At 43.6% G+C, this 26112-nt stretch overlaps 1 protein-coding gene across 1 annotated transcript; it reads left to right on the top strand.

Annotated features, from left to right (window-relative positions):
* The first annotated feature begins 6050 nt into the window (after positions 1-6050).
* LOC119334307 (protein TIC110, chloroplastic-like) lies at positions 6051-12964 on the top strand. Its single transcript, XM_037606900.1, has 11 exons — positions 6051-6539; positions 6783-6842; positions 7573-7696; positions 7832-7864; positions 7953-8051; positions 9227-9293; positions 9492-9556; positions 10550-10644; positions 11331-11455; positions 11541-11641; positions 12716-12964. Exons 1-11 carry the CDS (start codon positions 6076-6078, stop codon positions 12821-12823), a joined length of 1341 nt encoding a protein of 446 aa, XP_037462797.1. The 5' UTR covers positions 6051-6075; the 3' UTR covers positions 12824-12964.
* The last annotated feature ends 13148 nt before the right edge of the window (positions 12965-26112 follow it).

Below are 26112 nucleotides of genomic sequence, written 5' to 3' on the forward strand. Positions count from 1 at the left end.
CCTTCCTCCCGCGCTCCAAGTAAGGAAAGGGGGGCACGGCTTGGGAAAGACCCCAAGTAGTATTCCCCCTACTTGGGTGCTCCCCTTAGCTGCTCCTCCCTCCCTCCCACCTATATATATGTGGGAGGGGGCGCCTTGCACAGAACAGACAACATTGTCTTAGCCGTGTGTGCCCCCCTCCACGGTTTACACCCCCGTTCATATTTGCGTAGTGCTTAGGCGAAGCCCTGGTGAGATCACTTCACCATCACCGTCACCACACCGTCGTGTTTTCAGAACTCATCCACTACTTCGGCGTCTTGCTGGATCAAGAAGGCGCGGACGTCACCGAGCTGAACATGTGCTGAATGCGAAGGTTTCGTACGCTCGGTACTCGATCGGTTAGATCACGAAGAAAGTTCGACTACATCAACTGCGTTGTGAAACACTTCTGTTTATGGTCTACGAGGGTACGTAGACACACTCTTCCCTCTCGTTGCTATGCATCTCCATGGACAGATCTTGTGTGTGCGTAGATTTTTTTTTTGTTTTCCATGCAACATTTCCCAACACATAGATGGTTCGCTTCTATGTTTTGTACATGCTAGTATGCTTAGGTATCGCTATGAGATGCATCATATATGCCATGCTTACAGTTTACTTGTGGATTAGTCTAATCGAAAAAGTGCTAATATTTCCAACAATCCAAATACCTTATTTTAGGCACTTTTCGATTCAAGGCTTTGCTGCTACACTGAAACCGGAAAAGTTTATCGGGACGCATTTTAAGCGTTGGCAGACAATGACCATCTTGTGGCTCACATCGATGGACGTGTTCTGGGTTGGTGGTGTGCCCCCCATAGAAACGATTGTTCCTAAACAGGAAAAGGCGTTTAGGGAGGCGCGTTTAGGGAGGCAATCACAATCTTTATGGGAGCAGTTCTGAGTGTGATTGGAGACAAGTTGGTTGACACATATATTCATATGCGGGTTGCCAAAAACTTGTGGGATGCGCTCAAAGTTAAATTCAGCACAACCGATGTTGGAAGCGAACTATATGCCATGGAGCAGTTCCATGATTACAGGATGGTTGATAACTGTCCTATATTGGACCAGGCTCATGAGATACAGTGCATCGCTAAGGAGCTAGAGCTCTTGAAGTGTGATTTATCGGACAAGTTTGTCGCGGGTTGCATTATTGCAAAACTCCCTCTTGGATGGAGGAACTTTGCTACTTCTCTCAAGCACTTGAGACGTGAATTCTTGGTTGAGGATGTCATCGGTCATCTAAGTGTTGAGCAAAACTCGAGAGCAAAGTACTCACACGTGAAAGGGTATAGGGTTCTTCTTGCGCCAATGTGGTGCAGAAGAATCCCCGCAAGTTCAAGGGAAAGAACTCTATCCAGCAGAATACTACCTTCAAGAAGAAGGGTAAGAAGAAAGACAAAAGAAGAGATGGTTGTTTTACTTGTGGTTCAGAGGAATATTAGGCAAACAAGTGCCCAAACACACACAAGAAGCCAGGATAGGACTCTAAGTCTGTCAATGTCACTCTAAGCAACAATGATGCGGCATCTGGGTATGGTAATCTCTTTACCATACTTTTAGTTTGTCAGTCCACCGATTGGTGGGTTGACACTGGGGCCAATATTCATGTCCATGCTGATGTGTCTTTGTTTTCTTCCTACCAGGTCGCACGAGATTGTTCCGTCCTGATGGGGAATGGCTCATATGCTTCTTTCCATGGTGTTGGCACAATAGATCTGAAGTTTACTCTGGGAAAGATCGTGCATCATGTCCCCGCCATCAAGAAGAATCTCATTAGTGGCTCCCTTCTATGTAAAGAAGGGTTTAAGTTAGTATTTGAGTCCAACAAAGTAGTCATATCTCGGTATGGACTATTTGTTGGAAAAGTATATGACTGTGGTGGTTTGTTCCGCCTTTCCCTAGAGGACTTCTGTAATAAAGTCGTGAACCAAATTCATTCTAATGTGATCGAATCTGAGGTTTGGCATTCACGTCTTTGTCACATAAATTTCGGTTGTCTGACACGGCTAGCTAAGATGGACCTAATCCCGAGTTTCACTTTATCCAAAGGCTCTAAGTGCCATGCGTGTGTGCAAGCCAAGCAACCTCGTAAGCCTCACAAGCCTGCGAAGGAGAGACACATGGCACCGTTAGAGCTCATACATTCAGATCTCTGTGAGATGAATGGTGTGTTGACTAAAGGTGGAAAGAAATACTTCATGACTCTGATTGATAATTCCACTAGATTCTGCTATGTGTATTTGTTAAATACTAAGGATGAGGCTCTGCACTACTTTAAAATCTATAAGGCTGAAGTTGAGAACCAACTTGAGAAGAAAATAAGACGAGCCCGGTCTGATCGTGGTGGAGAGTACTTTTCTAATGAGTTTGATTTATTCTGTGCGGAACATGGTACTATTCATGAGAGGATGCCTCCCTATTCACCCTAGTCAAACGGGCAGCCGAACAAAAAAACCGTACTCTAACAGATTTGCTTAACGCCATGTTAGATACATCGGGTTTGTCCAAGGCATGGTGGGGGAGGTTGTATTGACATCGTGTCATGTACTGAATAAAGTTCCCACAAAGGATGATGAGACTACACCCTATGAGCAATGGGAAAAGAAAAGAACCACACTCTCTTACTTGCGCAATTTGGGTTGTTTGGAGAAAGTCAAAATGTCGATAACCAAAAAGGGTAAGTTGGGACCAAAGACTGTGGACTGCGTTTTTCTTGGCTATGCCAAGCATAGCGTTGGCTATAGATTTCTAGTGGTGAAATCTGATGTACACGACGTGAAGGTCGGTACGATCATGGAATCTAGGGATGCTACATTCTTTGAGGATATATTCCCCATGAGAGATATGCAAAGCACTTCTAGACCGGAATCTGTTGAGACTCCTGAACCTGCTATTCTGATGGAGTACTATGAACACAAAAGTGATGAAATTTCATCAGAGGATGACGAGGAAGCTCCTGTCAGGACCAAGAGACAAAGTACTGCAAAGTATTTTGGTGATGATTTCCTCGTGTACCTCGTGGATGACGACACTCCCAGTTCCATTTCAGAAGCCTATGCATCTCCGGATGCTGACTACTAGAAGGATGCAGTCTGTAGCGAGATGGATTCCATCTTGGCCAATGGGGCATGGGAGATCACTGCTCGTCCTCATGGTTGCCAGCCATTGGGATGTAAGTGGGTGTTCAAAAGGAAGCTTAGGCCTGATGGTATTGTTCAGAAGTACAAGGCTAGGCTTGTGGCCAAGGGTTATACCCAGAAAGAAGAAGATGATTTCTTCGACACTTACTCACATGTGGCTAGACTAACAACCATTCGAGTTTTACTCGCTTTGGCTGCCTCGCATGGTCTTCTCGTTCATCAGATGGATGTTAAGACGGCTTTCCTTAACGGAGAGCTAGATGAGGAAATTTACATGCAATAGCCATATGGCTTTGTAGTAAATGGTCAGGAAAGAAAGGTGTGCAAGCTAGTGAAATCTCTGTATGGCCTGAAACAACCACCTAAGCAATGGCATGAGAAGTATAATACGACTTTGACATCTGCCGGTTTTTTTGTTAATGAAGCTGACAAATGTGTATACTATCACTATGGTGGGGGGGCAAAGGAGTTATACTGTGTTTGTATGTCGATGACATACTGATATTTGGGACCCACCTCAAGGTCATTGAGGAGGTCAAGGCTTTTTTATCTCATAATTTTGAGATGAAAGACCTGGGCGTGGCTGATGTTATCTTGACTATGTTGAGAAGATTTTGAGCCGTTTTGGATATTCGGACTACAAACCTTCTGCAACACCATATGATCCTAGCGTGGGGATTTGAAAGTTCGAAGGCACGACTATAGGTCAATTGAGATATTCTCAAGTGGTTGGTTCACTCATGTACCTAGCTTGTGCTACTCGTCCTGACATCTCATTTGCCGTGTGCAAACTGAGCCGATTTGTTTCTAATTCGGGAGATGTGCATTGGCATGTTGTTGACGAGTGACGCGTTACTTGCAAGGTGTTGCGAACCATGGAATTCACTATTCAGGATACCCGATGGTACTTGAGGGGTATAGTGATTCGAATTGGATATCTGATGCTGATGAGATGAAAGCCACAAGTAGATATGTCTTTACACTTGGTGGTGGTGCTATTTCCTGAAAGTCTTGCAAGCAGACGATCTTAACGGGATCGACTATGAAAGTAGAACTCACAGCATTAGACACATCATGCGTCGAAGCAGAATGTCTTCGAGAGCTTTTGATGGATTTGCTGGTGGTTGATAAACCGGTCCCGGCTGTCCTTATGAACTGTGACAATCAAACGGTGATTGCCAAGGCTAAGAGTTCAAAGGATAACTTGAAATCCACAAAGCACATAAGAAGAAGATTGAAATATGTCAGAAAGTCGAGAAACTCCGGAGTGATAGCATTGGATTACATCCAGATTGCTAAAAATCTGGCAGACCCTTTCATAAAAGGGCTATCACGGATTGTGATAGAAAATGAATCGAGGGAGATGGGTATGAGATCCATGTAAGTTGCCATGGGGGTAACCCAACCTATGTGATCGGAGATCCCGTGAATTAGGACATGGAAAAACAATCCAGCGGTCAACTGAGGAGAGTATCCTTAATTAACCCACTCCGTTGAAGATGCAACAATACTCTCAATTCTGTAAGGCAGACTGACTTTTCTCTTAATGTGTTCCAAAACTTGTGTAAGCAAGATGCTAACCTACATAGCATTCTCCGGAGGAACACACCTATGTGAGCCCGACTGCTGGTCACAGTCTATGAGATTGGGTAATCTTCGGGAAGCTCATGAGAAGGTACGGAGTATGACTAATAAGCTCCACCCGTGGGGTTTAGCCTTCAGCAACCACGTATCAGCTGACAATAGGCGAAACTTCTGCACGCCAAACTGACAATTCAAGGCATAGTCCATTGTTCAGTTGTGAAGAAGTCTAATCCTGTTGCTCTAGGTGGAAGTTCAACTTAACAGTCTGCACTGAAATTTCTAATATATCAAACATTGTTTGAACAGTCGACAAACTTATGTGCTTCAAGATCTGGTGGAGGATTGCTGAATCATAGATGGGCTTTAGGCCCATATGAACAATGATTCTTGGTTAATCTTGAGGCCCGTGTAGGATATGGCAGGTGGTGGGAAGTTTAGTACCACCTTGCTAGTTGAGGAGAGTTGAGACCCCTTTATAAGGGCAGGTGGTGGATATAAGAAGGCTCTGGCCAGTGGAGTGACCTAGTTCAGTTCACTCACTCCCTCTCGTGTAACCCTAGCCGTTATCTATTGTTCCTCACTCTGAGCTGCCTCCGACGATCCCATCCCGACGACCGCGTGCACAGTTGGTCGGGAGAGCATGTGCCTGCCCGGGAGAACGACAATAAGGTTTTTGGGGAGCGTCTCGATGCGACTGTTCCCGATCCGTTCCCATCTTCGTCCGCCTCTGCTTTCACTATTTTACATGCATCCACGCCATGGTCGACGATGCCGCCGCCAAGAAGAAGATCACGGACGACGCCGAGGCTGTTGCCGCCGCTACCGCGTTGGCCTGGCCGACCGGAGGGTATGATCTGTTCATCCTTCGTTTACTCGTACTTGTGCTAGCCGTATATGTGTTGTTCATAGATGGTTCGCTTTTATTTTCTGTACGTGCTAGTATGCTTAGGTAGCGCTATGAGATGCATACCGTATGTCATGCTTACTGTTTACTCGTGGATTAGTCTAATTTCCAACAGTTTTATCCACTGCATTTTCAGTTAAAATTTAATGAAAAATATGCGTATATTCAACAATGAATAAATACTATCCTACTAATAGGAAAAGAAGTATGTGAACTGCATAAGGTACGGAGTAGTGGCATATCGGACACATATTGCCTGGCCCCGAGCCTCCAAATCCGCGAGCCGCACCTCGAAACCGCAAACTCACCCATCGTTCCATCTATTCAACCGCGCAACCATATGATGTTGCTAGGCTCCGCTCATGGAAACACACCGCCACCATATATTGTCCCGGGCAGCCGTGATCGCCCAAGCTAGCAATGGAGCTCTCACTCGTCTCCGCCAAGGCCTCGCCCCGCGCCGCCGCGGCCGCCGTCTCCTCCTCCCCGCTCCTCCCCTCCGCCACGCGGAGCCGCCCCCGCGGCCGGCGGTTCCGCTGCGTCGCCGCGGCGTCCAAGGGGGAGGAGGTGTTCGGCGGCCGGAAGGAGCTCACGGGCGTGCAGCCGCTGGTGGAGGCATTGCCGCCCGCGGGGCGGGCGGTGTTGGAGCTCGCGGTCGTTGCCGCGGCGGCGGCAGGGGGGTACACCCTCGGGACACGCTACGGCGGCACGCGGACCACGGCCGTCGCGGGCGCGGCCGTGCTCGGGGCGGCCACCCTTGCGGGGGCCGCCACTGTGAACTCCGTCGTGCCGGAGGTCGCCGCCGTGGGGCTCCACAACTACGTCGCAGGCTCTGACGACCCGACCGCGCTGGAGGCTAGTGAGGTGGCGGCCATCGCGAGCAAGTGAGTCTGGAATGCCGCCCTATAGTTGCTGCATTGGTTTTGCTCTTCACTTGTGTGTATTAGCGGCCGTGTGATTACATCAAGTTTCTTCTTCTTCTTCTTCTTCTTCTTCTTCTTCTTCTTCTTCTTCTTCTTCCATAAAAAACATTTTCTTAAGTGTTTTAGTCCAGTTTTGAAACTTGAATTCTTTGTTATTACACAAAATGGAGTTAGTCCATTAGCTTATCATTTGTTTTGTTTCAGATATGGAGTCAGTACACAAGATGCAGCATTCAAATCAGAGCTCTGTGACCTGTATGCCAGGTGAGCCTCCCTCTTGACACCTCTGAAATTGTTCAGTTGTTTTCCACGATTGTGAACATGGTGTGTGTAAGACTACAGATAAATACTGGCTTTAAGTACAGCAGCGATTTTTGGTTCAAGGATGCAAGCTTTAACTGCACAATTTTCATAACGACACTTCTGTGTGCACAGGATATTCCCTTGAACTGCTTTTGATAAGACAAGTTTTTTTTTTCCAAAGCCATCAATTTAATATATAGCTGTTGTTGCCTGTAAAAAGCCTCGGGAAATTTGGTACCTGAAAACATCTTTGGTTCAGAATTTCAGATACAAGTAATTGTTGCTTGAGCAAGTTGCTGAGTATTGCAACTCTTAATGGGCCAATGAGGCAATGACAGTATTGAATGGCATTGTTGGCATTCACCACTCTTTGTGCCCTGTTACCGCCCTTATCCTACTATACAAGCGAGGCTTCTTGCTGTGGCCCTTAGCCACTTACTAATTTCAAGCAACCTATATTGCACAATGCTAACACACTTGCTTCTTTACTTATATAGGAGTAATTCATATTACTTTATTTGGTCCTGTGGTAATGATAAAGCACTTACTTTGCTGCTTTTATACAGCATGCATTTTCCCTTTTAGAAGTAAAATGAAAACAGCACCTACATATAGTTCACATCTTGACAATCTGGCCATTGATGAACATTAGCCATTCGCTTATACTTTATCCCATCCATTCTTTCCGCAGCTTTGTTTACTCAGTACTTCCTCCAGGACATGAAGATCTCAAAGGTACTGAGGTTGAAGCAATTAAAAAGTTTAAGAAAGCTCTTGGACTCGATGATGTGGATGCTGCAAATATGCACCTGGCGGTATTGCCTCATGATCCAAGCACTTCTATATCTTAGTACCTATATCAGGTGTTCTTATGACTTTACTCACCACTTTCACATTTGCTCTGTTTTCTCCCCATCGCCTTACGCGTCTCACTTTGCTCGCTGTAATAGATTGGTAGACGCTTATACAGAGAGAGACTCGATGTAAGTGACTCTGCTTGGAAGTAATTATGCACAACGGATACCTAAAACTGTTCTCTAATTCTCTTTAACTATGGGAAATATTTCATAGGCATTCCAAAAGTTAATTTTTGTGTCAAATCTTGTCTTCGGAGATGCATCAGACTTCATACTTCCATGGAAACATCTTTTCGGGATCACGGACTATCAGGTACATCAGTATAAGATAATTGTCAATCATTTACCACTATGCATAGCATGCCTCAGTTCTGTGACTTCGTCTTATCAAGAAAGCAGAATGCCACCACCATTATGGTATTTTTTTAATGTTGCGGTCAAATTTGGCATGTAATTGCTCCCATTTTATTAAATTTGCCACCTTGAGAGGTCTCCCAAATCATGCTTAGCATGTGTTAGCGCAGCTAGCCCTAGCACACGACGGCGATCACTGGAGACAATGTCGGAGAGGAAGAAGAAGGACACAGAGAATTTGGTGGCCCACAAACACCTACCGCACCGACGGCTTTTTCTGGTTTTCTCCTCGAGCACGTACTCGATCGCCACAGCGAGCTACACAGGGGGGACGTGGGCTTTATACCCGCGTGCACTGACACGCTAGCCCGCGCTCGAACGCACCCCACTCACACGACCTGCACGTCCCGCGCTCTGCGGCTCGCGCACGCACGCGCACTACGCGGCCACCTCCAGCGCCCGACACGGTCTCCCTCCCGTCCATCTCGCTAACAGACGCACACACACCCACGCGCACACACGCGCTGACTCACGCACACACCCGCGGGCTCGCGCACACACACGCCCGCGTCTGCCACGGACCGGACTCGGCGCGCCCAGTGCACACACGCGCACACGCCAGAGCCCGCCGTGGCTTATTGCCTAACAGCATGCTCATTGCTTAGTGTTTTGCCGTTCGTGATGCAAGTCGTGGACGGAGGCTGACGGTTTTGCCTGGAATTCCAAACTCTCGGTGCCACTAATTGAGGTTACAAGTATTGGAAATGAAATACTCTTTCGTCCAACATGCGTGCTGGACTACCTGTCAAAAAATATAAAATTGTAATAATAATGAAGTCTTTTGCTACAAACATGCCCACATAATTTTGTCATGGCCAATTTACATGTCAAATAAAAATGATAGTAGTAGTTAAAAGCAAATAGCTTTGTGTTGACGAAGACGAGGACATAGATTTCCTGAAAGGCTGAAACATGTACATATTGCACAATCATATATGTCTCAGAGACCTTTTTGCTAGTAGTTCAGAGCATATCTTTTGAACTTCTCATTCCTAATTACTCTGGTGCAAGTATCTGTATTTCTGCATGTCTTGTTTGACATAGTAGTTGTTCATTGTCATGATATTTTGGCAGATCGATATTGCTATGCGGGAGAATGCCAAAAGTCTATACGCGTTAGAGCTCAAGTCTATTGGAAGAGGTATCGTTTAAACACGCTCTTTTGTAGGCATTAGTTCCATTCTTAAGTCATATTGTGCTTACAAGGTAGTATAACATTATCAAGTAGATTAGACTTAGAGTAGGGAAGATAGGAATGGTACCTTCTGTTATCGTACTGATTACATGATTTTTATTTTTATTTTGCATTTCTCATCTCTGACATATGATATTTCTCTAGGTCTTGACATAGGCACGCTCATTGAAGTGAGGAGAGTACAACTTGCATATAAACTTTTTGATGAGGTAACCCTTTTCTTATCACAATTTTACTGCTTGATTGGCTTCATTTGCTTTTTCGTCTTCACCAGTACTTGGGGCATAATATCACTTATATCCAAATAGCATAAAATCTAAGTATGTACTGTACAATTCGCAAAAAAAAGGAAAGGTATGTACTGTGTACACCCGTCAAGAGTTAGGCTGCTAATTTTCTGCAGCAGATTGCAGAATAAGCACAACACATCATACTTCAGCAACCGCAAATTAAGCTTTAGACAACAGACGACATAAAAGTGATTCAAATATGGGAAACGTTACCTTTCAGCCGGCTGATCGCGCTCTCACGTCCGCCACCTCCTTTGCTCGACACGTGACCATGTGGTTGTGAGTTAAATCAGAGGGAAGGAAGGAGCAGAGGGACACGACCCCGTGAGCATGCTACGTGCTGCCGATTGCCGCCGGTACTCGCGAGAATCGGTCAGCACAGCGGCTTTTTTTGCAACAAGGACTATGTTGCAATAGCGACGGACACAGCTGCTAGCCGCACATGCTTGTTTTTTGCAAAATGTTTCTGCAACAAGGGTCCTCCGTGAGCATGCTACGTGCTGCCGATTGCCGCCGGTACTCGCGAGAATCGGTCAGCACAGCGGCTTTTTTTGCAACAAGGACTATGTTGCAATAGCGACGGACACAGCTGCTAGCCGCACATGCTTGTTTTTTGCAAAATGTTTCTGCAACAAGGATCCTGTTGCAAAAAAAAAACTGCAACATTACCTTTGTTGCATGGTTTCTGTAACATGATCATTGTTGCAAAGATGTCTCTGCAACATTGCCTCTGTTGCAATGGGGAACGACACGTTCGGCTGCTCAATGGAGCGAGATCCTAAGGGTCGTGAGGCGGCTGGTCTTTTAAAAAGATCCGCCGGCCGACGCGTAGCAGCTCCCTTCAAGTATTTAATTGTTGTCAATCTAAGCATGTTGTGTTGTAGCATATCAGAATATTTGAATTTTTTGCAGGTTGCTGCTGACATGTTCAAGGAGCATGCGAAGAAGTTGGTTCAAGAAAACATTTCATCTGCTTTATCCATATTGAAGTCCAATACCAGTGCAGGGTATGAGGCCTACTTATCTTCAAAAACCTGCTGACAGAATTTATCATTTGAGACTTTGCACGAAAACCTGATTTTTTTTAACGAGAACATGAAAACTTGAATTAATGTTACCCATAATATAATGCTTTTAAGAAAAATGGTGTTTCTTATTTAAACTGGTGCAGGCTTTTAATTTGTTGTAACTTGAGTGATATATAATTGAGGAAAGTAGATTGTATGTAGCAATTAGGAACAACATATTGTTCTCCCTTGTTAACAGCAAGAAGTCATCCATCACATGCCACCTTCCCCACACATAGGCCAGTCCTGTTCTTGTTGGAGTTGCAAGCTTTCAGTGTTGTTTTGTCTATCACAAGCAATTACATATGTACTCAAACCAGTTGATAGAAGTGATTTCCTTTTCGAGAAAAGTTGATATAGGCTTAAATTTGATGGATATTTCTGCCTTCACTACTTGGTGGTATTTAACTATTAGTGAGAACAATGAGCCATCTGCCCTCCAAGGGAATGTGGGAATATCAACAATATACTTTGTACGAAACTGCATGGGCTTTTCTTGACCAATATTTATCAAATAGATGTTCCCGTTGGAGAAGTGGTCAAGCCATCTGAATCTTTCTATGCACCGATGCAGAACATAAACACTTCTTTGCCTTGATACTAAACCATATGATCTCTGATTACAGGAACATTCCCACAGAGGTCATTAATGAGGTGAATAGTATCCTTGCATTCAATAGGTTGCTAACAGTTCTAAGCAAGTTTCCTCAAGGCGAGCGATTTGCACGTGGGCTTGGACCTATCTCGTTAGGTGATTAAAGTTGTAAAGTTCTTTTAACTCATATGTAATTGGTTGGACCTTGCTTAAGATTGCTTCTTGTGAATGTCTTGCGTAGCTGGAGATTTTGATCATGATATGATGGTTGGTGATCTAAAGATACTCTATGCGGCCTATACAACAGAAGTACTTTCAGATGGACGGCTTGATGATGAGAAGGTGATTCCACATTCTACGCATTTAGTTAATTAATTTGGCTCCTTTTGAAATGTTAACCTGAAATAAGGCATCGCTAGTTCTGTAGGCCTATGAAATGACCAATTCGAATAAACACAACTGTTGCGAATTTTCTTGATTTAAGTTGAGTAGGGCTAGTTAGCAAGATGCTGGGACTCTTCAAAATAGTCTGGATTTTGTGTGGACATAATTAATCCATTGAATTTTGAGCATTCCAGACTAGGTAATCTTAGATCAAGTGGTTTGTACAGTAAATGATGGTGCTGTAGAAACTGCTGTATACACACACAGGCTCTATCTTGTACTGCATTTTATATTTCTATATACTCCCTCCGTCCGGAAATACTTGTCGGAGGAATGGATGTATCTAGATGTATTTTAATTCTAGATACATTCGTTTCTATGCATTTCTCCGACAAGTATTTCCGGATGGAGGGAGTATTTCACAACCTTGATGGTAACTGGTAAGTAATTAGGAGATAATATGTTAGGTGTTGAGCTGCTGTTAAGAAATAATAACGGCATTTGTTTGAGTATCAAGATCGTGCCCATTAAGAAACTGCGATAAATTATGCTTACTGTCAAATACAACTGTGAATTATGCCTAGCATTAGATCAGTTAGCTTGAGTTACATAACCCTACTTGATTAGACCCCCACTTATCACTTGAATAATTCTATTCTTTTGAAAAGCACTTACATTGGATGATATTGTCAGACATGTGGCCTCAGCCTCACATGCAATGCTATTTCCTGATGATGCATCTCTGCGATTGTACCGAGCTATTTCTGTCGGTTATATGGGAGCGCACATGGTAGATTGATTAGCTTTACCCAATGGTCTATCTTCAAACCTTGTTATTGTTCATTGCTACTCAAACTGCAATACACAACTTGCCAACTTGGTATGCGTATTCAAACGGTTCATGGTTTTGAACTTTTGATTGTTCAAAATCACCTTATGGCCGTTCTCATGATTTTTTCTACTGAATATGGTAATGTGTTTTGCGGGGGTAGCATCTTAACAGAAATCTCTCTGTGAATGACAAAAATGCAGCTTGGTCCCTTGAATGAGCTGAGGAATATATTTGGGCTTGGGAAGCGTGAGGCAGAAGCAATCATAGAAGGAGTAATGTCAGATGTTAAATCTCAAGTACCAGCATGATGATGCTCGTGCGTGTGCATCGCTACACAGTAAAAGGTTGTGCTACTATTTGTTCAGGAAAACAGTTTTCTTTGTTGCATGAAAATAACCAGAGAGAAAAGAATGCCATTCGAATTGTTGCCTTTCAGGTAGCATTTTGTATTTCTGCCGGTTACCAGGTAAAAGAATTTTGTTAACAGAAAAGAAAAATGCCCTTCTGCAGAAACTGCATATACTAATAACAATGTAAACCGTACACATCATACAAGTATAACCAAACCAAAGAACAATTGTAACGACCTGTAAGTTTCCCACAGCAATTCATGTTCTAACTTATGCTTTCCACCCGTTGTAATGAAAACATGCACCGAAGCGAAAGGGGGACAACTATGAGATTTCCTAACAGTGACCACTTTCTAGTCAAGTACTTCCTCTGTCTCAAAATAAGTGTCGCCGATTTAGTACAAAGTTGTGCTAAATAGGCGACACTTATTTTGGAGTAGGAGTAGAATACAACTTAATGCCCTCAGCAACTTCAAGGCCTAAAATTATGCTAAAATATTAACTTTAGGTTCTAGAGAACGTTAATCTTGAGCATTTTGGTTGAGCGCTTTGTGTGCAATGATTGTGGTCCCAGTAGACCAACTTGTATCGAAAGTCCTCTCTGCTCGCGAGCTCAAATGAGCTCATGATGAACAGTAAAATCAGAAAAAAAAATAAAAAAAAAAAATCTGTTTTTTCTTTTGTGGCAAACATTGAAAAATGTTTTGATTGTTTGCAAAGTTTTGTCATGAATGACAAACATGGAAGTCGTGGCAAAAAAATATAAATAAAATCGATACTCCAAAAATGTTAAAAATTCCGGAAAAGGCTTTCGTCCCGCTTTATATATAAAGCAAACCGCCACAACCACAACCAAGTTTCAGCAAGGTAGCAACACCACAACAAAGTACACACAAACGCTGACAGCACCAACTCAACAAGCCCTAAATAAAAACAAAAGGGGCACATGCCATGAAGAGGAGCAAGAAGGTAGTCCTGGTCCGGCAGCGACGGAGGAAGTGGAGGTGCCAATCGGAGAGCAAAGGATCTGAGACCTACAGTGAGAGAGTCAATGGTGCAACACTCTGGTCCATGGCTAAGAGCATTTCTAGCAGACCCCGTATATAGCCGACCCGCAAAACTCGTTTACAGTTCGCGAAAAAAGGCTATGCGGGGTTTGCTCGGCCGCAGCGCGCGCCAACCCGCAAATCGGATGGGTTTTTATCTGAATTTGACACATATGCCACATATTCAGAATTATTAATTCAATATAAGATACAATATCAATATTACAATACAGCAATCATCCAAATTACAATAATTATTGAAATCACCGAAGCAAACTAAATAATTCAATACAAAACTTGTCCCGAATACAAATCACACATGAATTAAATGAAATGAATGCAAAAATAGAATGTGTTACGGCTCAGCACTTTGCCAATGGTGCTCAATGAGATCCTCCTGAAACTGAAAGTGGGTGTTTGCATCTTCAATCTCCAATGCAAACCCACTCACTAACTCAATTGTAGTATCTTCACCAATGCGAAGGTACTCATTGGCATAGTCAGCCGAAATGCCGTATGCAATTACCCGCATAGCTGCCGAGATTATTTTATATACACTAAATCCCTTCAAGCCCGCGGCATTTCTTCTTTGACTAAAATACCGACAATTGGCCTTGCAAGCTTGCACTATTTTTACAAAGAGGGATCGCCGCATTCGGTACCTTCTCCGGAAGAGGTGCGGCGGATATGTTGAATTGTCCGCAACGTAGTCTTGCATCAACATCTCGTTCCCGAGATGGCGATTGCGAGGAATTCAAAGACGGCCGACGGTGGATCCTCGACGTCTCTTTCGGTTCTCATCGTCGTGCACCTTCACGACGAGGGCCATCACCAACATTTGCTGCCGATGGTTCTCAAGCAGCGTCTCAACATTCGAGTCATTCGAATCGGATGAATCCTTGAGCAAAAACCTCTCGCGAGGGCTCAATTCCATCTAAAATCACAAATACGAACGATGCTGAACCAACTATGCATATCGCATCCGAAAGCATAAGCACAAGTACTCACCGGCGGCTCAGGGCGGTGGCTCTGCGGCAGTCGATCCCGGGGCGGCTCGGCTTGGCGAATCCGGGGAGCCGGTGAAGCGGCTAGGTGGAACCGGGTGAGGGGCGCCCCGGCGGCATGATTCCATCCGAAGATATGGCCAGAATTGCCAGCGGCGGACGGGCGGGACCGATGGCGGGCGACTGCAGTAGGGGGTGGCGAACGCGCGCGGGCTGAAATATCCCTCCCACCAATCGCTTTTCTGATATGCAGGGCATCATAGGGTCAAGGGGGAAACATGTATTTTCGCGGGTTGGAGGTGGGATTTTATCGCGCCCCTCAAAAAAATTACGGGTCCGACGTGTTTACTGTTGTTAGGGCATATTTTCCCTTAGTGGTTTTGGTGATTGATGACAATGCATTTGCGGACTAATGGTGTGCATTGAGCATTTCAGATAATCTATCTTTTGGCACAAGACGATTCGAACCCCTCTAGATATTTATGAAGACGGTGTTTTCTTCCTTTTCTTTTTTGGTTGACTTGAGTCATAGGAACACCATATTATTAAGAGGGGGTCCGCTTCGGAAAGGTTTGGGTAGAATCAACACATACACTTTATCTTTGCACCATCATTCTTTTCCGGCATTTGAGCTTGTCCCTCCTTTGTGTTTGAACGCTATCAGAACAGGCTAAGTGGCAGTACCGCCCCAGCAGTACTGCCGCTGTGCAGTACGACTCCTACTTCCGCCTATTGTGTGGGTTCTGTAAACGGGCAATAGTAGAGTGGCAGTTCACCACGGTAGTACCGCTCCTGCGGTACTACGGGGCCAGTTGCCTCTCAACTACTACGGGTTTACTAGACATCCACAGGTTAAGCGGAAGTATTGCTGCTAGCCAAGGTAGTACCTCTCTAGCGAAACTACCGCTAGCTAGTACCGCGGGGAGTACCGCTTATTTTCCTTGTTCTGGACAGGTCTATTCCATGGGCGGTAGTAGAGCGGTAGTTCTTGGCAGTAGTACCACCCGGGCGGCACTACCGCCCTGCCCTCCTCTACTACCGCGGGTATCGGCTGCAGTTCAACTCCATGCGGTATTACCGCTGGAGGGCATGGTAGTACTGCTCCGGCGGCACTACCGTCCCCCCTGACTTGCTCAGGTTGAACTATGTGGCCGGCACTTTCGTGCCAGCGGAAGTACCGCTCAGCCGAGCGGTACTACCGCTTATGCACGGGTTGTGGGAGCATAACGGTTGGATCCATTCTTCCACTATATAAAGGAGTCACCTTTCTTCTAGTTGACTACCTCTTCCTCCCCCAAGCTCCATTGTTGCTCTCAAGCTCATTTCCGCCCGATCTCTCTCCCCAGCCAATCAAACTTGTTGGTTCTTTAGGGATTGGTTGAGAAGGCCTAGATCTACACTTCCACCAAGAGAAATTTGATTCCCCCCACTAATCCCTTACGGATCTTGTTACTCTTGGGTGTTTGAGCACCCTACACGGTTGAGGTCACCTCGGAGCCACATTCCATTGTGGTGAAGCTACGTGGTGTTGTTGGAAGCCTCCAATTAAGTTGTGGAGATTGCCTCAACCTTGTTTGTAAAGGTTCGGTTGCCGCCTTCAAGGGCACCACTAGTGGAATCACGACATCTCGCATTGTGTGAGGGCGTGAGGAGAATACGGTGGCCCTAGTTGAAGGAAATATGCCCTGGAGGCAATAATAAAGTTGTTATTTATATTTCCTTATATCATGATAAATGTTTATTATTCATGCTAGAATTGTATTAACCGGAAACTTAGTACATGTGTGAATACATAGACAAAACAGAGTGTCCCTGGTATGCCTCTACTTGACTAGCACATTAATCAAAGATGGTTATGTTTCCTGACCATAGACATGTGTTGTCATTTGATGAACGGGATCACATCATCAGAATGATGTGATGGACAAGACTCATCCGTTAGCTTAGCATTATGATCGTTGAGTTTTATTGCTATTGCTTTCTTCATGACTTATACATGTTCCTCTGACTATGAGATTATGCAACTCCCGAATACCAGAGGAACACCTTGTGTGCTATCAAACGTCACAATGTAACTGGGTGATTATAAAGATGCTCTACAGGTGTCTCCGAAGGTGTTTGTTGGGTTGGCATAGATCAAGATTAGGATTTGTCACTCTATGTATCAGAGAGGTATCTTTGAGCCCTCTCGGTAATGCACATCACTATAAGCCTTGCAAACAATGTGACTAATGAGTTAGTTGCGGGATGATGCATTACGGAACGAGTAAAGAGACTTGCCAGTAACGAGATTGAAATAGGTATGATGATATCGACGATCGAATCTCGGGCAAGTAACATACCGATGATAAAGGGAACAACATATGTTGTTATGCGGTTTGACCGATAAAGATCTTCGTAGAATATGTAGGAGCCAATATGAGCATCCAGGTTCCGCTATTGGTTATTGATCGGAGATGTGTCTCGGTCATGTATACATAGTTCTCGAACCCGTAGGGTCCGCACACTTAACGTTCGATGATGATTTGTATTATGAGTTATGTGATTTGATGACCGAAGCTTGGTCGGAGTCCCGGTTGGGATCACAGACATGACGAGGAGTCTCGAAATGGTCGAGAGGTAAAGATTCATATATTGGAAGGTTGCATTTGGACATCGAAATGGTTCTGAGTGGTTCGGGCATTTTTTTGGAGTACCAGGAGGTTACCGGAACCCCCGGGAGAAATTATGGGCCTTATGGGCCTTATGGGCCTTGGGCAGGAGGCCGATTAGGACTAGGAGAAGGGGGTCGCCCCCCCTTTCCTTCTCCTTCTCCCTTCCCCCTTCCCTACTCCGTGTGGGAGGTGGAATCCTACTAGGACTAGGGAGTCCTAGTAGGACTCTACACCTTGGCGCGCCCCCTAGGGCCGGCTACCTCTCCCTCTCCCTCCTTTATATACGGAGGCAGGGGGCACCTCAAAGACACACAAGTTATTCTATTTACATGCTCTTTATTATATTGCAAACCTATCCAACAACACCTACAAAGTCCTTCTAGTTTCATACCTGTTTTAGGTAAAGCGAACGTCAAGCGTGCGTAGAGTCGTATCAGTGGCCGATAGGACTTGAGAAAATATTTGTTCTACCTTTAGCTCCTCGTTGGGTTCGACACTCTTACTTATCGAAAGAGGCTACAACTATCCCGTATACTTGCGGGTTATCAAGACTTTTTTCTGGCGCCGTTGCCGGGGAGCAATAGCGTGGGGTGACTATTCTCATGTGTGCTTGTTTGCTTTATCACTAAGTAATTTTTATTTGCTTTTCTTAGTTGTTCTTTATCTTTAGTTATGGATATGGAACACGAAATACCAAAAAAATTAGGTGTACTTTCTGCTCATGGAGATGGGGAACCTCCTAAAACCCTCGATGCTGGTTATGTGAAAGATATTATGTACTACTTTGATAATCCTGAGAAAACTCCACTCAACTATGTAATGGGAGTAACATTGGATCAACGTGAATACTTTAGGGATTATCGCTTGACACAAAAAGGGAAACTATTATGGGATCAAATTCATATATTGAAGTGGTATGCTTGGCAACTATGCGTGGAATATGATTATACTTGTTGCTCTAGGATGAATGCTCCACACCTCCCCTTTTCATGCAAATTTAATGATAATGAAACCTTGGCTTCTTATGCTAGAGGTATATATGATTACTATGATGTGGAACAAATAGAAGAATTTGTTGCTTTTATGGGTGCTTATGAAATTGAATCCATGTTTAAAGAGTTTGAGGATTTTGATGATGCTTGTTATAGATCTGAAAATTTAGCTATCCTCAAATATTACTATGAGAATTATAAATACAATTATGAAATTAATGCACTTATTAAGAAAGTCTCCGCTGTCCAAGAAGAGACTAATATTTTGCAGGAAGCTATGGAAGAAGAAATTGATGAAACTATGAGCTCACTGGATGAAAAAGATGATGAGGAGAGAGAAGAACAAAAGGAGGAGGAGCGGATTAGCTACCCGTGCCCACCTTCTAATGAGAGTAACCCTCCAACTCATACATTATTTAATTCCCCTTCGTGCTTACCGAAGGATGATTGTTATGATCCCGTTGATTCTCTTGAAATATCCCTTTTTGATGATGCTTGCTATGCTTATGGCCAAGATGCCAATATGAATTATGCTTATGAAGATGAACTTGCTAGAGTTCCTTATGTTAAACATGAAATTGTTGCTATTGCACCCACACATGATAGTCCTATTATCTTTTTGAATTCTCCTGACTACACTATGTCGGAGAAGCTTGCACTTATTAAGGATTATATTGATGGGTTGCCTTTTACCGTTACACATGATGATTTTGATGAATATAATATGCATGTGCTTGCTGCTCCTACTTGCAATTATTATGAGAGAGGAACTATATCTCCACCTCTTTATTTTTCCAATATGATAGAATTGCAAGAAACTGCTTATACTATGCATTGGCCTTTACTATGTGTGCATGAATTGTTCTTTTATGACATGCCGATGCATAGGAAGAGAGTTAGACTTCATTTTTGCAAGATATATGTTACTTTGTGCTCACTGCTAAATTACAAATCATTGTTAACTAAAATTGGCTTTGATATACCTTGGGATCCGGGTGGATTCATTACTTGAGCACTAAATGCCTAGCTTAATGGCTTTAAAGAAAGCGCTGCCAGGGAGACAACCCGGGTTGTTTTAGAGAGTCATTTATTTCTGTTGAGTGCTTTCATATAGTTTAAAAACACAAAAAATAAAGAGGGGAACCTAAAAACTTTTCAAAAAGGAAAGTGAAAGTAAGAAAGACAAGCATTGTTGAAGTGGGAGAGCTCCTTGAACTTTGTTCATGCTCACGGAAACTTTGTGAATCTTGATTACAGAAACTTTTCATCAAAAATAATTATCTCCTTGTACAATTCCATTGTATTATAAAAATAATGTGCCAAGGTTTGCCTTTAGGATGTTTACAATGCTTGTTGGTTTGTACGGTGCAGGACAGAAACTTTGGCTGTAGTGCGCTATTCTACATTTTTAACTGGAACGTCAATTCACCCCAATCCTCGTGGTCCACCTGTAAGGCGGTTGATACTCTCCTTCTGGCGCAAGAAAGCTAATTTTACAAGGAAGATCTGAGTGAAAGATTCACCCCAATCGGAGTTACGGATCTCCGGATATAAAAGAAACGGTGAAGGGGTAGAATCAGCCAACGCAGAGAACGCAGAAACAGAGAGATAGATCCATCTCGGAGGGGCTCTCGCCCCTTCCAAGCCATGGGAGCCAAGGACCAGAGGGGAAACCCTTCTCCCATCTAGGGAGAAGGCCAAGGAAGAAGAAGAAGAAGAAGGGGGGCCCTCTCCCCCTTGCTTCCGGTGGTGCCGGAACGCCGCCGGGGCCATCATCATCACCGCGATCTTCACCAACACCTCCGCCATCTTCACCAACATCTCCACCAACTCTTCCCCCCTCTATGCAGCAGTGTAACCTCTCTCTTACCCACTGTAATCTCTACTTAAACATGGTGCTCAATGCTATATATTATTTCCCAATGATGTATGGCTATCCTATGATGTTTGAGTAGATCTGTTTTGTCCTAATGGCTATTTGATGATCGTGATTGGTTTGAGTTGTATGTTTTATTATTGGTGTTGTCCTATGGTGCCCTCTGTGTCGCGCAAGTGTGAGGGATTCCTGCTGTAGGGTGTTGCAATACGTTCATGATTCGCTTATAGTGGGTTGGTGAGTGACTGAAACACAAACCCGGGCAAGAGGGATTGTTGCGTATGGGATAAAGGGGACTTGTTACTTTAATGCTATGGTTGGGTTTTACCTTAATGAATCTTTAGTAGTTGCGGATGCTTGCTAGAGTTCCAATCATAAGTGCATATGATCCAAGTAGAGAAAGTATGTTAGCTTATGCCTCTCCCTCAAATAAAATTGCAATAATGATTTCCGGTCTAGTTATCGATTGCCTAGGGACAAATAATTTTCTCGTGACAACAAGCTCTTTACTTTTACTAATTTAGTTGTGTCTTTATCTAAACAGCCCCTAGTCTTTATTTATGTGTTCTTTACTTTGTTGCAAGCCTATCCAACAACACCTGCAAAGTACTTCTAGTTTCATACTTGTTCTAGGTAAAGCGAACGTCAAGCGTGCGTAGAGTCGTATCAGTGGCCGATAGGACTTGAGAGAATATTTGTTCTACCTTTAGCTCCTCGTTGGGTTCGACACTCTTACTTATTGAAAGAGGCTACAACTATCCCGTATACTTGCGGGTTATCAGCTTCCAGGTGTAGCTGTTTAGCAACGAGGTTCGCATTGGTGTTCTCCGCAATCTTTCTTAGAGATAGGACTTCAAGTCGAAGTTGAGTTGCAGAATGCCTTTCTGCTAGAACTTGGGACTGAAGAATTTGAACTGATTCAGACAATGAATTATGTGAGCTTGTCTGACTGCTAGTCTCAAGTAACTTGAACACTGAATCAAGACAAGACTTTGGGGTTGTCTCACTATCTTCAAGATGTTTTGCCTTCTTTGCTGCAATATATGTTGGGTTTGTCTCGCAGCCTTCAGCGGACTTGTGCATGCCATCAGGCATATCTCCCTGAAACAAGCAGAGAGATGACAGGTTTTCCACGTGTATATACAAAGATGATAACTGTGCTGCCAATTCCATCCAATTTCAAATTAGAAAATAAAGAGTAAGTTCAAAATATCAATAGCATGATCTGGCATTGTTCATAATGCGGGGAGCTTCACCACACTACTGGATTACCATGTCAACATAACAAGCATAGATGAAGGGCAAAGACAATCGTTGTATCTATTTTGGTTAATGTGCATGGCATGTTGTTCATATCATCAGCCACATTAGTAAGATAAAACAGGAGATGACAAGGTGCAAACGTGGGCTGCTTCACCACACACTGGATTATAGATCCACTAAAACAAGCATACATATAGGGAGTATTGAGTAATGTGCATGGTATGAATAAGGAATTTGGTTTTACAAGTAAAACTTGGAACTTACGGTTCTTGCGAACATGCATTTTGATAGAAACAGCAAACTAAACAGCAGTAAACGATATGGAGTATGAGCAAATTAAACAGCAGTTGAGGATAAAGGCTTTAGAAGGACTGACTTACATTAATAGTTAACACCGGCTTTATAATGCCCTTCTCCATGTCAAGGGAAGGATAACTCAAGAATTTCAGCACAGAATCTTCTTCATAAGCATTGCATGTACTCTACATTTAGTAGAGAGTAATTATAGATATGATAATACTGGAAGGGATAGAGGATAATGAAGATAAGATGCAGATTCATGCTACATAATCAACTACCAATCCCTGGAAGTACAAGCATTACAGGACAAAATGTACTGACAAGACCAATGGGCTACACTTTTGCACTGGCATTGTCTGTGTATTCAACTTTTTGGTAAGATTAAATATAGATCCGATATCTTTTAGTAAATGGTGGGCAAGGGAGATAAGATGTAGGATGCTACACAATGAACCAATCCCTCTTCCCATAATACAAGAGTGTTTTGAACACTGGTGTACCGTACAAAACGTTCTTATATTATGGGGTGGAGGGAGTAGCTGTTAATGTAAGTACAGTGATAGACGACGTTCAGTCCTTACAAGAGGACCGCAGAGTTAAACCTCTTCAAAAGCATTGGGTTGATTCTAAATTTATGTAAGAGTCCATACGGATCTTATGATGTCCACCAAATGGACGATAACGAGGCTAACATGTGCAGTGATGCTACATAATCAAACAGCTATGAAAGTAAGTATGGTCATACAGGGCAAGAGGTACTCACAAGAGCAATGCAGTGTGTAGTATAGTTGCAAGATGTTGTGGTCCCTTGAGAATGAATGTTCTTCTGCTAACAGTTTTCGTACAAGTGAGACATTAAGGCAAATGCAGAAATGTAGTTCAAATTGTGATGTGATATCATAGACAGTACCTTATGCTGCAGACGAGACCAATGTGTAACAAGATTATTCCAGTCACTGTCGGATAAATGTAGCATCGGAGACTTTACAGAAATTTCGTTTAGAGGCTTGCCATCAAAGTGCGCTTGCCTCAGGTAAGAACGATACTTCATCAACGAGTGCTTGAAAAGCGAAACCAACTCTTGCTCGTCCTGACAATCCAGTTTGGTCCTCACCTATTTAAAAGAATGAAATCTTGTGTCTTCTATCAGCAGAAACATATGCAGTAATTACCATAAATAACATTAGTACATTACTTAAACATAAGTTGCGGAGGAAGACTAGAAATTGTTCTGTGTCTACGGTATAATCTTTCCATGAAGGAAAGATGCGCACAAAGTTCCTGACAACAATATAAGCTTAATCTTCTAAATTGGGAAGAAATGGAACAGGGGTCCTATTTGTTGCAATTGGGGCTCTCTCTGGTTCGAAAAGGGATTTGGCAACTGGATTTGGTGTACTCTTTGCTGGAATGGGGGTTTTGCGTCGTAGAGTTGGTGCTATGTCAACTGGCATCATCATACTGTTTGCTGCAGTTGGGGTCTGCTGAGTTGGGGCATCAAAAATGACAAGTGTAGTAGGGCTAGAGTCTGCTAGAGTTGGGGTGTTTTGCGGGTCAGGTGATATTGCAACTACACCTAATGGGCTATTTGATTTATCAAGTGTCACTACCTTTTCCAAATACTTTGCTTGTGCTCCTCCGTGATCAGCAATCACCCTCTTCCTTTTGAACGTCTGATACATAAGAACAACATTTGAATGGATAAATATGTTATGATGACAAATGGAATATGTACTAAAAATGGATAGACAGGGCGTATTCATATACACGATGTGTAAACTAAGCTAATGGCAGTGCAACAAAGTAGAAGCAATGCAAAGCATCAGTTGCAAGATATGTGCGACCAATATAACTGTGGAAAGTTAGAGCAAGCACCTTGATGGGTGAATAAGATAGGGCATCTGCCTCTGACTCCTCCACTAGGGAGCTACATTGACTTAGGTCTCCCTCTAGCTCAGAATCACTGTTAGGATCATATTTTGAGCATGAATCTATAGGTGGAGAGCGTTTGCATTGCATTGCAACCAGACTTGATTTCAGTCCCTTAATGCCAAGTTTGACAACCATGGCATTGTTCTGCTTTATTCTTTTCATGCGCGCAAGCTCATAATCATTATGATGTTGTTTAGAATCTGAGATTCATGAAAACATAAAAAGTAGTCAGATTATCTATGGAATGCATTGCGGATTCAACTCAAAGAGTGTCTCCCTATAAACCCCTGCATATGCAGTTCAGTCCCCAACTGTGCTGACCAGACCACACACGGAAATACAAACCCCTTATGTCTCTATAATAGGCAGACACACATTTCAAAACTGAAGTAGGAACATTAGAATCATATCAAATTCATATTTGAACAAATAAACCAAGGAATTATGAGTGGCATAATGTTTAGCTTCAAGGGTGGATTGTTGGTAGTGCAACACAAAGAAAGTAGGTAGATTGTATTCCATGTAAAAGATTGTAGCCTATGTAAAAGCGGGAAATGACACTTGCTTTCTATACAATGCAGTGTGTGTTTCCCACACATGATGGAAGAGATCACACAGAGAAATACTATTCACTCATGTCTACGGTTCCAGTATTTTGAAATAGGGTGGTCCACCCTAAAATAATATTGACAACAAATATGAGAAAGCAAGCATAGATGTAGTGAATCAATCATTTACTTGTGAGCTCACTAGGACAAGTATGCAGAATTGTAACTGCAGTAAGAGACCGTCCAAAATCTGAATCAAGAAGTTTGTCTAGAACTTACTGTTTGCAACTAATCGACATGAATAATTGGATATCATATCAAATGAGTAAGAAAGACAAGTAAAATTGTCAACAAACCTAGCCTGCAGTAGTAATCTGGGTCAATGTCACTATGACCAACGATCCAAAATGACCAGTGTTTGTTCCTAGGGCCGGAATTTTGAAACCCTGTGAACTTTACAGGTACTAAAGATTACTGAAATACATCTGAACCATTAAGTGTAGGTAGCACTCAGCACACAACAAACCCTAATGACAGTCCTGCCTAATGAGTAATGAATCAATTAGAAAATGGGTGATGAGGAGTGGCTGCTGAAGTGCTGAGTGTTTAGGACGTATCTCAGGATAAATCGGGCTGGCTTAGTGGATGTTGCACGCCTGAGCCCTGAACGGACTGGGAAGGTAGGCACAGCGGCACGCCCGGGCAGCGGTGATGTTGTAGGGCAAGCGGGTCCTGACCTCCTGCTAGTCCGGCGTCTCCGCCTAGAGTCATGCCGTCTGGGGACGGCAAGTTGCCGGCGAGGCAGGCGGCTGGGGGCGAGTAGAGATCGGAAGCGCGCAGCAGAACAAAGGGGAATCGGGGCCTGGGACGACCCAAAATCCCAGGGTGGGCCGGCCCACCGTGGGCACCCTGTAGAGATACACACCCGAGCGGCGAACATGCATTTTTGAAACTAAACTAGGAACATTTAGCTGACCAATTAAACGACTCTGTTTTAATAATATCATATTCATATTTGAAAAACTAAGCTTGTTTAGCTTGATGGGTGGAGCAGTCTATTATGACACGAAGCACGTATTCTGATCATATAGTGATCATAAAAGGGGGAAACCTTAAGCATTTTTTTTGAGCAAAAGAGGGTTTCCCCTTCGATTTCTATTAAAGAAACCACCACAGAACCAACGTGATCAATTAAACCCTAAGCATGATCAATTAAACTGTATTATGACTGTGCCATGGCAGATTTAAAGCTTCAAACCGGAGAAGTGATATGTAGCATCCATTGTTTGCTTCGAACTAAGAACTAAATTCTAAGAGCTGAAAAGAAAGTAGAGTAACCAAGTTACGATCTATTTTCTGGTTGAGATCAAAAAGTTGAGGAGATATGAAGTACCACCTCTCTTGCGGTGTCATGTAGGCATCGGGGGTGCGATGGCTGTCGGTGGTGTTGAAGCAGATCTACGACGGTAGACGGGTGCATCGGGGGTAAGTCCCGTTGCGGTGGAAGAGAAGGTCGTGTGAGCGGCCCCGGCAAAGAGGATGATGGCGTCGATGAAGCAAGAGGATGCGATGCAAGGTTCTTGGTCCGTCGTCGTGGATGAGAAACGTCCATCTCTAGCAACGGACGACGCG

The sequence above is a fragment of the Triticum dicoccoides genome, chromosome 1B (genome assembly GCF_002162155.2).
Source record: "Triticum dicoccoides isolate Atlit2015 ecotype Zavitan chromosome 1B, WEW_v2.0, whole genome shotgun sequence".
Taxonomy (NCBI): domain Eukaryota; kingdom Viridiplantae; phylum Streptophyta; class Magnoliopsida; order Poales; family Poaceae; genus Triticum; species Triticum dicoccoides.